Source organism: Podarcis vaucheri, assembly GCF_965113315.1.
Source record: "Podarcis vaucheri genome assembly, chromosome: 5".
Classification (NCBI taxonomy): Eukaryota; Metazoa; Chordata; class Lepidosauria; order Squamata; family Lacertidae; genus Podarcis; species Podarcis vaucheri.
The window spans coordinates 65,662,278-65,678,949 of record NC_138763.1 but is presented as its reverse complement, the minus strand read 5'-3'; the positions used below and the strand labels follow the sequence as shown (position 1 = coordinate 65,678,949).

Here is a 16,672-nt window from a genome sequence, read left to right as displayed (position 1 = left end):
AGTAGCTCGGGTTAAGAACTTTGCTTCAGGATGAGAACAGAAATCGTGGCGCAGCGGCAGTGGGAGGCCCCATTAGCTAAAGTGGTGCTTCAGGTTAAGAACAGTTTCAGGTTAAGAATGGACCTCCAGAACGAATTAAGTTCTTAACCAGAGATACTACTGTAGTCACATCTTGCCTGGGTTCAGAGACACAACACAGTTTCCCATTATGTGCTGAAGCCTTGGACTTACACACTTACCTCTGAGGTCATGTGTTCTCCCCTCCCTCTCTTCCTCTTCTTCCCCTCCTCAGACATTTATAGTGATATGTTTTCAGCTAACTGTAGGTTTTTTGTTATATCTGAACCTGGACAAGATGTGCTTGGTCTTGTGGCATATTGGAACAACCCAACTTCAGATCATGTTTAATGATCCGGGCTTGTTTCAAAAACCAAGGTACGACTGTATACCGACAGTTACTATGAGGAGCACCCATTATATTTTGTGAGCATTTGTTAATCTTCCTTATGTCTGAATAAAAGCTATTCCTAGACATAGAACTGTTCATAACTTTCATATGGGGATTTTTTTTTCCAGGTTTGCACAAATATAATTGAAAAAAATGCTAACCCAGTGTGGAATCAACTTGTTAATCTTCAGATCAAGGTTGGTTTGTTGCTGTACAAAAACTATTACAATGTTGTTGTTTTATTTAGAAATAAGACTTTGGTTAATTAGTACAGTCTTCTTCTTTTTCTAGTTCCCTTCGATGTGTGAAAAAATAAGACTGGTGGTGTACGATTGGTGAGTTGTCCTTTGTTGTTTATAGAGTTGCATGCGAAGCAACAATGACAGTGCTTCAAAACAAAAAGGTTTTAACATACGTTGGTGACTTGTGCCGCACAAGCTATCGCGGAATTAATTAAGTGCTCTTTGCAGAGTGGTGCTCAGATTATTTGTAATGAAGTTGGTTATAGCTTGGTGTTCTTAATAATTGCCGCTGTTATGGAGCATGACAGGCCTGCCTGTTTAAAATTCCCACAAGTTCTCATTCATTAGCTACTCAGCTTGAACCATTATAAAGATTATAGAGATCATTAGAATTGTTTCATGGATAATTATGTCCATTAGGCTTACTGCTGTCAGGGTTGTCAGCTGTCAAGGCAGGGGGTAATACAGGCACATAGTCTTTCTATAAGGTGCTAAAAGATATGTGTACATCCTTTAACAATTGAGTAGTGCGCGTTGTGCCATCTGATGGCTACTGGTGGAACTGAAATCCTGTCACGGACGTATGGATGAGTGTAGCAGCCATAGGATAACCTTGTGTGTTGTCTTCTCCTAACCTTGCTGACCTGGGCTTAGGGATGGGGAGAAATTTGGTTCAGCTTGTATTTTAGTGCAAGTCTGCCTAATTCATACTTCTTGAAACGAAATGTGAATTGAGACACAGCGATTTCTCCTAATTCTGTGATGCAGTTCTCCAACTAAAAAAAAAAAGGTGTACTAAAATGCATATATTAGGGAAACGTGCATAAATTTTTTTTTTATTAAAATAACATACAAAATGCATCATATCTGGGGAAATTGCTTGCAAAAGTATATAAAAATGTATATATTAGGAGGAATTTGTACTAAAGTGCCAAAAACATTTGTGAGAAGGTGTTTTTTTTTGGGGGGGGTATTTTTGCAGAAATGTGATAAACTGACCTTAACATTGAAAAATGAGAAACTGAGAGAACTTGAAACTGACTGATTTGCCCATGGCAATATATATATATATTAGTTTCTTTACAAATGCAGTAAATAATAATGGTAGTATTAGTGATAAATATACAATTTTCAATACAGAACATGGTTAAAACAGGACCTATATAGTACTACAATTTTATATGCTTAAGACCACACCCACATCTGAATATTTAAAATGAATACTGACGATTACATCATTTCATGAAGGGATCGCCTCACCAGAAATGATGTCGTAGGCACCACATACTTGAGCCTATCCAAAATTGCTGCTTCGGGGGGAGAAGTTGAAGGTAAGGTAGTTTCTCTTCCAATGTTGTTTCTTCAAAGGAGCACCTGTAAGTTCAAAACAGAAGAAAGAAGAAGGAAGGACAATGTAAGAAAACGTATTTCTTCACTCAGGTTCAATGTACGGAGCCGTTGGAGAGGAGTGGTGGCGTCACATACCAAGCCTCCTGGCATAATAATAATAATAATAATAATAATAATAATAATAATAATTTATTACTTATGCCCCAGCCATCTGGCTGCGCCTCCCCAGCCACTCTGGGTAGCTCCCAACATATTAAAAACATGATAAAACATCAAACATTAAAAACTTCTCTAAACAGGGCTGCCTTCAGATGTTTTTTAAAAGTCAGGTAGCTGTTTATTTCCTTAACATCTAATGGGAGGGCATTCCACAGGGCGGGCGCCACATCTGAGAAGGCCCTTTGCCTGGTTCCCTGTATCCTCACTTCTTGCAGGGAGGGAACTGGCAGAAGACGCTCTCCACTGGACCTCAGTGTCCAGGCAGAACGGTGGGGGTGGAGAAGCTCCTTCAGGTTTACTGAAGGACCACTTGCCGGGAGGGGGGAGAGACCAGGCGCTAGGAAGGTTGGGTGCTGTGCAGACACATCAGCAGAGCCATTCTGATGCTCCTGCTGATACGCCTGCACAGCACTGACCTCCCTGCTCCTTTGTCCCACCTTCTCCTGGTAAGCAGCAACTCAGTTCCTTCTGACATTCCTATTCATATGTCCTGCTACCTGATTGGTACAAAGTGCCATATGAGTCTGCATGTAACGCTTGCCTAGAGTAGTCCATGAGTAGGCAACCTAAGGCCCGGGGGCCGGATGCGGCCCTTTCGCCTTCTGACTCAGGCCTGCGGACAGTCTAGGAATCAGCGTGAGTAGAATGTGTGCTTTTATTTAAAATGCATCTCTGGGTTATTTGTGGGGCATAGGAATTTGTTCATTTCCTCCCCAAAAAATATAGTCCAGCCCATCACATGGTCTGAGGGACAGTGGACTGGCCCATGGCTGGAAAAGGTTGCTGACCCCTGGAGTAGTCACTTTCTCTCCACAGGGACTATTTCAGGAATAGTGTGGTCTTTTATTTAAAACGCATCTCTGGGTTATTTGTGGGGCATAGGAATTCGTTCATTTCCTCCCCCAAAAATATAGTCCATCCCATCACATGGTCTGAGGGACAGTGGACCGGCCCATGGCTGAAAAAGGTTGCTGACCCCTGGAGTAGTCATTTTCTCTCTACAGGGAGTATTTCAGGAGTAGTGTGGTCTTGGTCGTCAGCTTCCCACCATGGATGTTGTTGCCTTGATGAAAGTTGGTTGGCTCCCCCCCCCCATGAAACTTCCCACATTTGGGTAGAACAGTTACTATTCTTCGGAGGTGTCTCTCTTAGACCAATCCATTATATCCTTCATAATGAGTGTGTAGTACGCTATTGTTGAAAAATGAAAACTGGTTGCTATAGGTCTATGCATACCACGCGATATCTTGAGCTTCCTTACCACTATGGGTTGCTATATTTTCTTCTGAAGCTGATTTAGCTTTGAGGACTAGTTCCTTTGAGGACTGCATGAGAGTGGCACCTCTGATCTTAAATGTTTGCACTTGTCTGTCATCCTGTGATGCCCGCATAATAGCCGTAAAATGCTGCTATAATTTCTTATTTTGTGAGGTTGATACCGGCAAAGCTGTCAGCACAACCCATCCTAAGTACTTATGTGATTTAGAAGCAAGACTTAGGATCAGGACATGCCTTATTTTTAGAGCAAGACTCCAGATTCACTTTGATTTAAATGTTTTATATGTTGTACGTTCTCTGTACAGTACTACATACCAAATAATGTGTTGTCTTTTATAATCTATAGAGTTTTCATCTTCGGGAGCTGGGGCTTCATCATATGAAGGTTCATAATCATATATTGGAGTTCAATGCAAATTCTTGCCCTTTCCGCAAACTAATATTTCCTTTTAAACCCAAATGTGTAACCCATACACTTACATTAATGTTAGCAGCTGTGATGATACTTATGATGATAATTTTTAACAGTTTGGGCATTGGATCACGATTGCATGAGATTTTCTTTGACTTTTGCATGGCTTTACTGTATATTTTTGCATGCAATTGTTTAATTTATTCTATACCCCAACTTGTAGTACTAAAGATATATGCAGGAGCTTTGGAGACAGTGCTTGGTGGTTTGGGCCGTTAATGGCTTGCTGTGTTTAATGAGAGCACATAAACAGATTTTATCTATGAAAACTATCACAGGCAGTATACATTTGCCTCAAATTCTGTGCCTGATTTCTCAAAGATTAAAAAACCTTTCATAAAAACGGATGCAATATTAAAGATCTGCCTCTGAAAGGTACCCATAAAACTTTGTTTTCTCATCCAGAAAATTTTCACATTTCTGTGCTGAATTGCACTGAAAATTTAATTATGCAACAGTAATTATACTGTGAAATTTCTAAGAAACCTTTGCCTGATTAGTGAATACTTTTAAAAAGGAATTACACACACACATATATAGTGTGTAACTTTATATTTGCCTGACCTCGGCACATTTAATTGGAGAGAAGATTACCGTATTTTTTGCACCATAACACTCACTTTTTTCCTCCTAAAAAGTAAGGGGAAATGTCTGTGCGTGTTATGGAGGGAATGCCTACAGGTGGCATGCCTACGGATTTTCCTCCTCTAAAAACTACATGCGTGTTATGGTCGGGTGCGTGTTATAGAGCGAAAAATACGGTATATTTTTTCACATTACAAAGAATTGTGGGATGAGAGTGATTCACACTTCTAATTCTACACTGCTACGGAAATAATGTGAATAAGATGGTTGGGTGAAATACAGGAGGGTGCACCTTCACTTTTAATAGTGATGTATAATAGGGATTTTATCATGGCAAACATAGGGGACTATATTGTGGCAAACGACACCTGCCGAACTTCCTGCTTCTGCACAACTAGTGACTACAGGAGCCCCAACCTCCTTTGCATCTGCCCACCCTAAATGCAAAAAAAGAAGAGTTCTGGAGCTCACTTCTTCATAGATTGCTCTCACTGTGCAGGTTGGAGAGCAGCTGTGGTTGTGTTTCTAGGGGGCTATGAGTTGGTTTGGATATTTGTTCCCAGCATTTAACAGCAACTGATTCTACTAGTCTTCTGCTGCAACATCTGATACAATTAAATAATTCAATTATTACAACCGTGTACTGATCTACGCTAACCTTTCACCTGTGATTGTAACAGTAGTTCAGATAGAATGTGTGACTAATATCTCCTTTCAGTTTTATTAATGTGCAAAAAGCAGTCATGCATTAACATTTATGATCAGGAGTTAAAGAAGAGAGAAAAGCACAGTGACGAGAGAACTATGAGTATAGCTGGAGTTTTTTCTGGATGTTTCTTTCTGCAGAGGAATCTACGCTGGTAATAACAGCTGTCAAAGCTCTGGTTGTGCCTGTAGTTCTCTCCTATGCTTACATCGCCTTCCTTTGGCTCCTGAAAAAAGATGTTAATACAGGACACATATCTCTCAGTGCTATGGTTCTTTTGAATAAATGAAGATCTCTTACCATGAAGGTAGCACAGCCAGTTTATTCTATGGGGTTCTTTCCCCATAAAGTTTTGACTAAATTCAAATTTATGCATCACCGTTCTGACCCAGAGCTCTCCAGACACTGTCATGTGCAGTGGGCTCCTTTCATTGAAGTGTATGGAGACATCCTTGTGGATCCACATACATAACTGGTCTTGCCATAGATCCTGCCCACTCACTGCTCTTTTGCAGGAAGCCAAATTTTTGCACTGTTCCTGTTTGGGAGGCTAGATTTTCCCTGGGGCAGGCAGTTCCTTACCCCAGTGCACCCCAGAGGAGGGGGTGGGGAAACTGTGGCCTCAAGATGTTGCTGGACTACAATTCCCAGCATAGCTGGGACCGAGGGTATTTGGAGTCCAACAACATGTAGAGAACCACAGGTTAGTCACCGTGGATTAGAGATGCCCCAGTCACAAAGAGTTTATGGGTCATGGTTAATCTATTGAGAGATATTCTTGGCACTTGGACTTTCTTTATACCCATAGAATAAAATGTTCTTATTTGACTAACAACTAACATTTAACATTTTAGTTTGCTGCATCCAGAGTTAATGTTTATACCCTCTTAAGGTAGCCCCTAATACAACAAGTTTTAATCATGATGTTTGCTTATCAGTAAATACCGGAGAGACGGAAGTGGGATTCTTACCAACATTTGGGCCTTGTTATCTAAACCTTTATGGAAGTCCAAGAGAATATACTGGATTCCCAGATCCATACGATGATCTAAATTCTGGAAAGGTTTGTTTATCTTTTGGAATATCTCTTAGTCAAAATATCTGCTTTTTGCTGTTCTCTTGCTTCCACACAATGGCAGGAGAAAGAATGTTGGCAGGGAGTTGAGAATATAGTGTTATGACTCCTTCACCAGTTGTCCTTTTAAACACTCCATCACATGTATAAAATAATGTGTACCTTTTAAAAGGATTAGATTTGGTGATGTCATTTTCAAGCAACAATAGTACTGACTCTCAAAACACAGTGTTTGTAGTCTTCAAACATAACGTGCAAATTGTATTGGTGCTAAAAATAAAATATTGTTATTCCTCTGGTACCAAAAACCACTGTGGCCCTTTGTAACAGGCACATCTTGCAAAGTCTAGTCCATCTATGGGCCCTAGGCATGCAGAAACAGGATTGGGAGATTCTCACACCAATTGCTGCTTGCCTCTCTCCCCAGCAGCTAAGATTGTGCGTGCTTAGGTCTGTAAGGAAGCTGGAATTGCATCAATCAACTGTTTGGAAGGCACGAAAACAGCCTGGATTCAATCTTCCTACCCTTTCCTGCCAAGCGGCTAATTGGCCCGATTCCAGCTGCCTCAAAAGAAGTGGTTCTGTTTTACTTACTTTAATGACCTTATTGGTTTTAACTGAGCTTATTTGTAACTCACCCAGGGATCTTCAAATGATGTAATCAAACAAATAAACAAATAAGCTCAAGATCAATATTATAAAATTGTATCCAATGACCCATGTTTATTAGTTTCAGTAGAAAAACTGGGATTGTTGACTTAAATTATGTCGTGGGGGGGGAGCCTATTTTATTGTGAGATGTGATAAAGCATGCAAATTGGAGGGTGCAGATGATACAGTTTAAAAGAATATACTAGCTTTGCATCTTACGTACTATAGATTGAAGTATTGTGTTTGTGTTTCAGGGAGAGGGGGTATCTTACAGAGGCCGGATCCTGGTTGAACTAACCACACTGCTTGACAGCAAACCCCTTTCTAAAAAGATTGAAATGATACCCAGTGATGATGTACTAGTGGTTGAGGTAAGTGCTGTTTTGTTCCCCAATATGTGAAATATGAAATATTTCAATCTTGCTCCTTTTGGGCAAGGCCCACCACACAATCGGAAGTCCTTGATCTCATAGGGTGGTTAAGTGAATCACACCCCTAGACATATCTTTGGAGTGAGCAGAAAAGAATACTATGCCTCCTTTTGCATTTATTTTCCACATACAGTGGTACCTAGGGTTACAGACGCTTCAGGTTATGTGTTTTCGGTTTGCGCACCGCACCGAACCCGGAAGTGCTGGAACAGGTTACTTCCAGGTTTCGATGCTCACGCATGTGCAGACTCACTACCCGCGCATGCGCAGATGCGGCGCTGCAAGTTGCGAACGCTGCGACTTGTGAACATGCTTCCTGCATGGATCACGTTCGCAACCCGAGGTTCCACTGTATTGGTAGCCAGCAAATCATTTAAAATGTGTGGTTTCGTTTGACATTTAATGTTTCTCCACACTGGTAAATGTGTGTGTGTGCCAACATGTATTTTAGGTGGGGTTTTGCTTCAAAACTCAAACCACTGCTTGTTAAACCACTGTTCTTGTTTGAACCTACAGAAATATCAGCGGAGAAGAAAGTACAGCCTCAGCGCCGTGTTCCATTCTGCCACCATGTTGCAAGATATTGGCGAAGCCATCCAATTTGAAGTCAGCATAGGGAACTATGGCAATAAATTTGATACCACCTGCAAACCGCTGGCATCAACAACTCAGTACAGTCGGGCTGTATTTGATGGTGTGTATTACTGCTACACAAAGCTAGCAATAAAGACATATTTGGGTGGGTGGGGGCTTTAACTTTTAAATCTGTACTTATGATTAGGTAGAGCAAGGCAGATTTTGGGTGCCATTGTAGGGCATCAGGTTATTAGTTATTTATTTTTAGATATGTATATATCTAATAACCTGAGATATTCATTTGCATTTTCTACTTTAGGCAGAAAAATAGCTTGCCCAATCTTGGTTGAAATAATGTGAATAAAGATTGTTGAAATCCAACAGGTATATTGTATATATTTTTGTAAGAGGACATATTCCCCCAAATAATGTGCCTATTTCACTCCAGGAAACTTCTATTACTACCTGCCATGGGCAAACACGAAGCCAGTGGTGACACTTACTTCATATTGGGAGGATATAAGTCATAGACTGGACCCTTTGAACCTTCTTCTTGCCATAGTGGAAAAACTGGTAAGTTAATCACAACTGTTTCTCTTTCCCATAATTCATATATACAACATTGTTGTGGCTGTATATAAAATAAGTAAGTAAGTAAGTTATAAAGCTTCTTCTTGGATTTGTATTCTTGCATTCAGCAATGTAATCAAAACTGTGGTAGAAAGTGGGCTTCTGGTTTCACAGCAGGCAGAATTTCAGTCTCGTCCAGTGAAAAATGCAAGAAACGTTGTTGTTTTTTGTGATGTAAGCTGCATAAAATACAGCTGCAAGGCTGTTAGCTGGGCCTGGACATGATGAACATATTATGCTGATGCTTCATACGTTGCACTGGTTCCTGGTCCATTTCCAGGGCCAATTCAGAGAGCTGGTTCATGACTTTTAAGTCCATTACAGCATGGAATGAGGGCACTCAAAGGATCACTTTTCTCCACATATGGCAGTGTATTAACAGGCATATGCTGAGACTGTTGATCTGATAAGAACATCATCACAAGCCATTTTCCAGGTGTCCCCATTATCTGAGGTGCAGTGAGCAGATACCTGGGTAAGGTCCTTCTGGAAAGTGGCTCCCCATTTGTGGAATTGTCTCTCTTGGGAGGCTTGCCTGGCACGTGCCATGAGGTCAGCTGAATAACTCTCCCCGCCCCCAATACCTTTAATACAAGTTTTTAACCTTCCTGAAAGTTTTAAAGAAATTATCAATGTGGACTTCTCCACAATTTTCCTACAGCAATGACAATTATAACAACAGTTATAACACAGCAGTATAAATTCTTATACCAGCATGAAAACAGAACAAAACCATGCCAAAGGTATTTGGTATAGTTTTAATGTGTATTTTGTGAACCACTCTGGTATTATGAATATGGTATATGAGTATTTGAAAATGAAAATAAGTAACAAATGAGGCTTAGGTTAGTCACAATGGCTGGCTTAAGCCCCATTGATTTCAGTGGGTCAACTCTGAATATGTCTAAATCTGGATCCAACTGTGTGCTTTACAAATAGTTTTCTGTAACACCGATGAGAGAATCTCACTGGGGGAAAAGGTTGTACATATGGACTTACCCAACTCTTTAAATCCATAGCAAACAAACCTGACAGCCTTAAAATCAGGAATACAAGCAAAGGTTTCGGAAAACCAGTTGACTGAAACGTGGCTGAAGCTAATAGATGAGCTTATGGAGGACCTGAGGTAAGTTGCTCTGTATCTTCCCTCTTCACAACTGCCCAGAAATTCAGTACAGAGATTGGTTCCTTCTGCTTAAGAAGTGCCCCAGTTCCTCAGAGAGGAAGCAAAACTCCTGAACCAGAGTCTCTTTGGGTCCATGGTGCCTTACACACCAATGTTTGTGATGTTATTTTAAAAACTGACTTCAGGTTTCACAGCCGTTCCCACAAACTGTTGGTTGATTGGTATGTTTGTTACTAAGAAAGCCTACTCATTTCTTCTTTCAGCAAGGAATTCCCAAGCCAGCAAGGCAAACACAATGTCACGGTCCTCGATACACAGATCTACAAACTGCGGGAGAAATCAGTCAGACAGATTCAGGAGGCAGCTCTGAAAATGAGGAGCGAAGCCACAGATATCAAGGCCACACTGACAGAAATTGAGGATTGGCTGGAAAAATTAATACTGCTATCTGAAGAGGTTGTTCTCTCTGTATTGATAATGGGCTAACTTTTTCTTTCTTCTGAGGGTCGCAAGCTAGCGGTGGGCATTGCTAGTACACAAACAGACAGACAGGCACATAGAGGCCACATGCTTATCACTCATACAGGCAGGAGGGGGACAGGCTCCAGCAGGCAAGCAGAAGCAAACTCGCACATTCAGGCAGGCAGGCAGACCAGCAGTGCCCAGTGTTTCTGCTCCCCACTACAGTGCTAGTTTCAATATTGTATCGTGGAGAAAAACTGAAGCATTTCTGCCTCCCACATCAGCACTCTTCTCCTACCCCAGCACTATAATAGGGAGGACGCACAAAGCTTTTCCAAGGTCTTCTTACCTTGCAAATGTGCCTCTTCACCCTCTGATCAGGAGTTAGTGCAAGAAGTAAATCAAGAAAAAAGGAAGGAGTCATAGGCAATGCCAAACCATAGTTAAAACAAACCAAGGTTTGTAAGTAAACAACAAGTCATGATGTCTTGTTAGTAAGCAAACCACAGTCAAAGGGCTGGTCAGGGTTTAGACGGCCCAACAAACCGTGAATTGACAAACCATAATTTATTAAACCATGGTTTAGCATTACATGAAAACTAGGCCATACTGAGGTCACCTTTAGAGGATCTGCGTGAAACACCTGGTATTTGAGATGCGACTAGTTGTGATAGGAAAGAGACTTTATGTAGGTGGTAGCTGCTTGTGGAATTGCATTCCCAGGGCAACTTACCAGAGGAATAACAGTGTAGATACAAGGTATTCTGTGACTCAGGTGTCACGGTCTTGAAATAAAAGCATTACATTCTCCATATTCTATTCCCATTTAGCATATGGTTGTGCTGAAGACAGAAACTTTTGTGTATTAGAATGTTTTTGCCTGCTGTTTTACATGTTTAATACAGCTACCCACGTCAGAGACCTGGGATTGGTTGTAACTTCCTTTTGAGTGCACACTCAATAACAAACTTGGCCAATATATGAAACATACCAGAATGCCTGCTGGTCTGCCATATCTTTTTGTTACTGTATAATGTGATATAATTCTTTAGAGCAAATTATCTGTCGTGCCTTCCCCCTCCCCCTTAAATGTGAGTCTACAAATGCTTTTAATAGGAAATAATATTGTTTTACACAAACTTTGTCTCATTTCCCCTCTCATTGCAAAACAACAGCCACAGAACAGCATGCCTGACGTGATCGTTTGGATGATTCGGGGGGAGAAGAGGCTTGCCTACGCTCGCGTTCCTGCCCACGAGGTTTTATATTCCACAATTCCTGGGGCATCTGGGAAATTTTGTGGGAAGTCCCGGACCGTCTTCTTAAAGGTAACCTAAGCCAAACACTTGTGTGCCCAACATGGTTAGGTCTCCAGTGCTTCTTCAAATCTGTGGCCTGGAGAGCAGTCCTTTTCAGAGTCAGCTTGGTACAGAATGCCACTACTGGAAATACAGTAGTCCTGGCAGAGATGCTTGAAAGCATAACACTGAAATAAATTTATGCTTTCCATGTACATGCACACAAACTGTGTACGGATCTATTTCCTCTTAATTTGCAATAACCAAATGGATCGTGATAAATAAAATAAATAAACAGAGGCTTCAGAGTCCAAAGGCACTCATCTATCAAGGAAGGGGCCTGCTTGTGTCTCCTCTGTGTGTTCTCACCAGTGGTGGGCAGGAGGCAGAGGCAGTTGCATTCTGCCGGTGGCAGAAATGCTGTGCTTATTGGGATGGGGTGCTGAAGAATTGATGCTTTTGAATTATGGTGCTGGAGGAGACTCTTGAGAGTCCCATGGACTACAAGAAGATCAAACCTATCCATTCTTAAGGAAATCAGCCCTGAGTGCTCACAGGAAGGACAGGTCCTGAAGCTGAGGCTCCAATACTTTGGCCACCTCATGAGAAGAGAAGACTCCCTGGAAAAGACCCTGATGTTGGGAAAGATGGAGGGCACAAGGAGAAGGGGACGACAGACGACGAGATGGTTGGACAGTGTTCTCAAAGCTACGAACATGAGTTTGACCAAACTGCGGGAGGCAGTGGAAGACAGGAGTGCCTGGCGTGCTCTGGTCCATGGGGTCACAAAGAGTCGGACATGACTAAACGACAAACAGAGGTCGGAGGACTTCAGGGCTGCCACCGACCTGGAGCTTTCCCAAGCTCTGTCACCCCTGGATTTTGACTCCAGGAGGCAACCATTTTAGGTGCATCCAATTGATGTGCAATTGCCAGTGTGCGGATCCTTTCAGGCCCAGAAGAGAGGAGGCAGGACAGGGCGGGGTGGTTTATGCACACTCCACTATCTACACACGGGGTCAAGAACAGAACCCCCATGCAAAACGGTCTCTGCCTGTATTCAGGAGGACTGCCTTTTTCCAACCTGGCTTTGCTGAGATGGGTAAACACACAGTGTCTTTGCCTCAGGTGGGACTTGATGATTCAGTCAGTGGTGGCCGTTGAAGCAGTTTGCCAGGTGAAACCTGTGCAACATGGCAGAATAGAGGAAAGGGGGCTTCCTGCCTTTAGCTGGGAAAGACGGTGGTAGAAGTGCATGTGTATAAGACAGCCACTGCCAGTGCTGTGCAAGCAACAGTTGCTGAGTCCTGTTTAGGGAAGTTTTTGATGTTTGATGTTTTATCATATTTTTAATATTCTGTTGGGAGCTGCCCAGAGTGACTGGGGAGGCCCAGCCAGATGGGCAGGGTATAAGTAATAAATTGTTGTTGTTGTTAGTCATTCTGGCATGGGCACAGGCTGCCAATGTCATTAGGGTCAGTGGCCATATGCTTGCATGGTTGTGTCTGCATCACTCACCACCTCCCCATGCTGAACAGTAAGGTTAGAAAAGCTCCTATCCTTCTGGCCCCATGTTGTGTCTCATTAACTGGCACTGCTTTCATTCATTCCTATCTTCTCTCATGAAGACTGCCTGCTGTAGCTCTGCGCAGAGTCACAGAATAGGCTTATCTGTTCCAACCTCCTGCCCGGTGCAGGAAATTCAGAGCTGGGGCATCCCCAACATATGGCTGCCCACCTTTGTGTGAGTCATTTTTTGGGGGGTTGACCTCTTGTCAGGGCTCCCTCTCCCACTATCTGTAGTGGTGGATACACTCATGCAAACATCACATCACACAACTGCTTTTCAGACCACTTATGGCGAGGAAATACTAACGACTGGTACTGCCAAGTTCTCAGAAATAGGCTGGAGTAAACACATTGTTAGATAAGAGCCAAGAATGGAATAACAGGAAAAGAATTAACAATCTGGCTGTGATTGTCTCCTAAATGTAGGGAAACTGCTCTATTTAAAAGTTGGTTTGGGGACACTGCTGAATTTTCAACACCTTAACTTTTCCTACCATTATGAAGTAACCTCTGGCACAGGAAAATGTTGGCCAGGAACATACATGCCAATAAGCTGTCACTGGGGCACAGGCTACAAATATTTCTATTGTATATCTTTTGTTAGTCCTTCTGACACATCGGAAAGTAACCGCTTTTGTGTACGTGTGTGTTTTGTTTAGTATCCACAGGACAAAAACAACGGCAACAAAATACCCGCACAGTTGCGAATTAGTTTTTGGCTTGGCTTGAGTGCAGTAGAAAAGAAGTTTAATAGCTTCGCAGAAGGAACATTTAGCGTCTTTGCTGAAATGGTATGTGCAGTAAAGATTACTATTTAAGATAAGGTCCCAGGGATTTGAATTTATTTATTTATTTATTTATTTATTTATTGCATCTTCCCCAAAGAATTGTAATGGTACAGTCCACCAGGAAGTTCTCCTGCACAAGCACCATTGAAATGAATGGGAGTCATGCAAAAAGCACACCCATTTCAATTGTGCTGGTGCAGCTCCCACTCATTTCACAGGTGTGTGCAGAGGAGGGCATCCCAAGGGTTTGTGCCCTAAGATGCCAGATCAGATGTACATGAGAACTTTTGCCCCAGCAGTCCCGTCAAAGAGAAGAGACTTTTGTATCACTTTTATCATCTGTGGTTCCTTTGGTACTCTAATTGGCACTGTGGGTATACTGCCTCTTTTCAGACTATTTTAAAGGCACTCTCTCAAAATTTCAAATGCGCCAAAAAATGTTAGCCTGGTGTAGGCAGTGCTGCCCCTGAGGAATCAGTTGTCTAACTGAGCAGAAGGCTTCGTATACTGTTCATATATACATATATACATATTCAGGGAGATAGATATTTAATTTATAAAACTTTTTTCTGCAGTCCGTGCAGTTGCTTTATTTTTTATTTTCTTTTACTTTTTCGACAGTATGAAAACCAGGCACTTATGTTTGGGAAGTGGGGAACTTCTGGACTCGTTGGCCGCCACAAGTTTTCCGATGTCACAGGAAAAATAAAACTGAAGAGAGAGTACTTTCTGCCTCCCAAAGGATGGGACTGGAAAGACGACTGGTTCATTGATCCTGAAAGAAAGTCAGTTTTTTGTTTGGATTCCTCTAAAATAAGACAAAGGGAGGGGCTTATGTAATTTCCCACTAAGGAAATTTCAAAACTCTTGCGAAAAGAGAGGGAGGAAATAAAATGCCAAGTTTCAGTACAAAACAGCTCCATTAAGAACTCCCAAGTGAAGATGTTTATAGTTGTCATGAGTAACAGTGGAGTCAGTCCTGTCTTTGGATATGTCCACGCTGGTAATTTTGTTAATATAACTTTACTGACATCTTTGGGGAGGCAAGGCAGTCTGTGCTACATTACAGGATGTGTCACTATTTTATAGTCCATTTAAAAAAGAGGAATGGCATTTTAACAAGCTTTTACACAGTTAGTCTGGACAGATGTTTCATACTTCCTGGTTGTGTCTCACCCTTCCTCTTTAAATAACATGTAAAGCACACTCAAACTATGCTCCATACCCGGCATAGGCAAACTTGGCCCTCCAAATGTTTTGGAACTACAACTCCCATGGTGCCTAGCTAACAGGACCAGTGGTCAGGGATGATGGGAATTGTAGTCCCCAAACATCTGGAGGGCCAAGTTTGCCTATGCCTGCTCCATACAGAATACATACTTTTCTGACGCAGTGGTTCCTCATCAGGTTGGAAGTAGCTTTGATATGCAAGGCTTTCTCAATGACCTTGTGGTAATCAAACTCTAATTAGTGCTTGGAGCAAAATATTTATTAATAATATCCCACCCCCCAAATTTCAAGGAGCTCATCGTTCCTCTATTTTATGCTCACAACTACCCTGCAAATTGGATTAGGAATGGCAACTAGCCTAAGATGACCCGGTGATACTCTGTGGCTGAGCAGGGATTTGAACCTCTGAGGCGTAAAGAATAAATCTTCTGTAATAAACCATTATGAGGATGGTGGCGATTGGAGTGCAAGATTACAGCCTTAAGATGCTTCCCCATCTGAGGTGAAATTTGCTCCGATCCAATTCGTGGCACAATTTGGGAAATCTATGCTGTCCGGAATGTTCATTCGCATTGAAGTGCCTCTCAAATGCTATTTCAAAGGAAAGGGAAGCCTGATGGAAAGACAGGTTGAGGTAATAAGAAGCAGCCTTTCAATGGGCGGAAAATAATCTACAAACTGTATTTTGGCCAACAGATGGCAGTATAGAACAGTTGTAGGCTCTTTTTGATCCCTGCTATAAATAGCTGAGTATCTTTGGTATGAGGTGTTTATCTCTGTTGTAGTATTATTTTTTATAACATTGCATATATGTGTTTATTTTGTGTGTGTTTTTGAAAGGCATATATTAATAAGAGTGTGCTACATCAGTGATAATGTGCTTTATGGAATAATGTGATCCACTGTACCATGGAAGAAACAGTTTACAGTACTGGCTGCAGATCATTTATAGCTCATTGTAAATTCAGTGCCACAAATGATTCCTGGCAGCCTGCTTAATTGCCTTCTTCCTCCATTTCTTTATCTAGACGATGCCTAGGAGACAGGAAAGGAATAATAGTTTCCAGATTACAACTATGCATTTCAGCACTTTGGAATAGCTTTGTGATTTCAAAATATTTAAAAATGTTGCCACTGATTCCTACCTAGTGAGACTATTTACAAACTGCTTCCAACGTGGTTTGGACCAAGTCCAGCCATGCAGAGAAACATCCTTTCCCCCCAAATAAAGTCTTTACCGGAATGGTTAGCATTGGCCCGGGTCACATTGGCAACCCCAATTAGCTAACACCCTTAGGTAGACTCCAACACAGTCCACTTTCTCCATGACTGCCACCCTGGTAAACTGTGGACCTGACTATATGTTGTGTTAATTGTTGTGCTTAGCAATTAGCTGTGCTGCAATTAACAATAGAAAATCCTAATACAGATTCCACAGACACCCTATTCTAATTGCAGCATGAGGGCTTGTTTCCAGTGGGATTACAGCTGAGAAGGTAAGGATTAAACCTCCCCTCCTCACCACATGTTGTGGTC

The 16,672-nt window shown here is 41.8% G+C and overlaps 1 protein-coding gene across 3 annotated transcripts in view; it reads left to right on the top strand.

Moving 5' to 3' along the window:
* The window catches only part of MYOF (myoferlin), a 79,317-nt gene that overhangs the window by 31,457 nt on the left and 31,188 nt on the right, over positions 1-16,672 (top strand). For all 3 annotated transcript variants that reach the window (XM_082224901.1, XM_082224903.1, XM_082224902.1), the window contains 13 exons: positions 577-645; positions 740-783; positions 1,939-2,021; positions 3,884-3,922; positions 6,239-6,363; positions 7,281-7,397; positions 7,974-8,151; positions 8,482-8,606; positions 9,683-9,789; positions 10,053-10,245; positions 11,427-11,579; positions 13,778-13,909; positions 14,528-14,691. In XM_082224901.1, the coding sequence (XP_082081027.1) occupies positions 577-645; positions 740-783; positions 1,939-2,021; positions 3,884-3,922; positions 6,239-6,363; positions 7,281-7,397; positions 7,974-8,151; positions 8,482-8,606; positions 9,683-9,789; positions 10,053-10,245; positions 11,427-11,579; positions 13,778-13,909; positions 14,528-14,691 (1,529 nt within the window). The remainder of the gene's footprint in view (positions 1-576; positions 646-739; positions 784-1,938; positions 2,022-3,883; positions 3,923-6,238; positions 6,364-7,280; positions 7,398-7,973; positions 8,152-8,481; positions 8,607-9,682; positions 9,790-10,052; positions 10,246-11,426; positions 11,580-13,777; positions 13,910-14,527; positions 14,692-16,672) is intronic.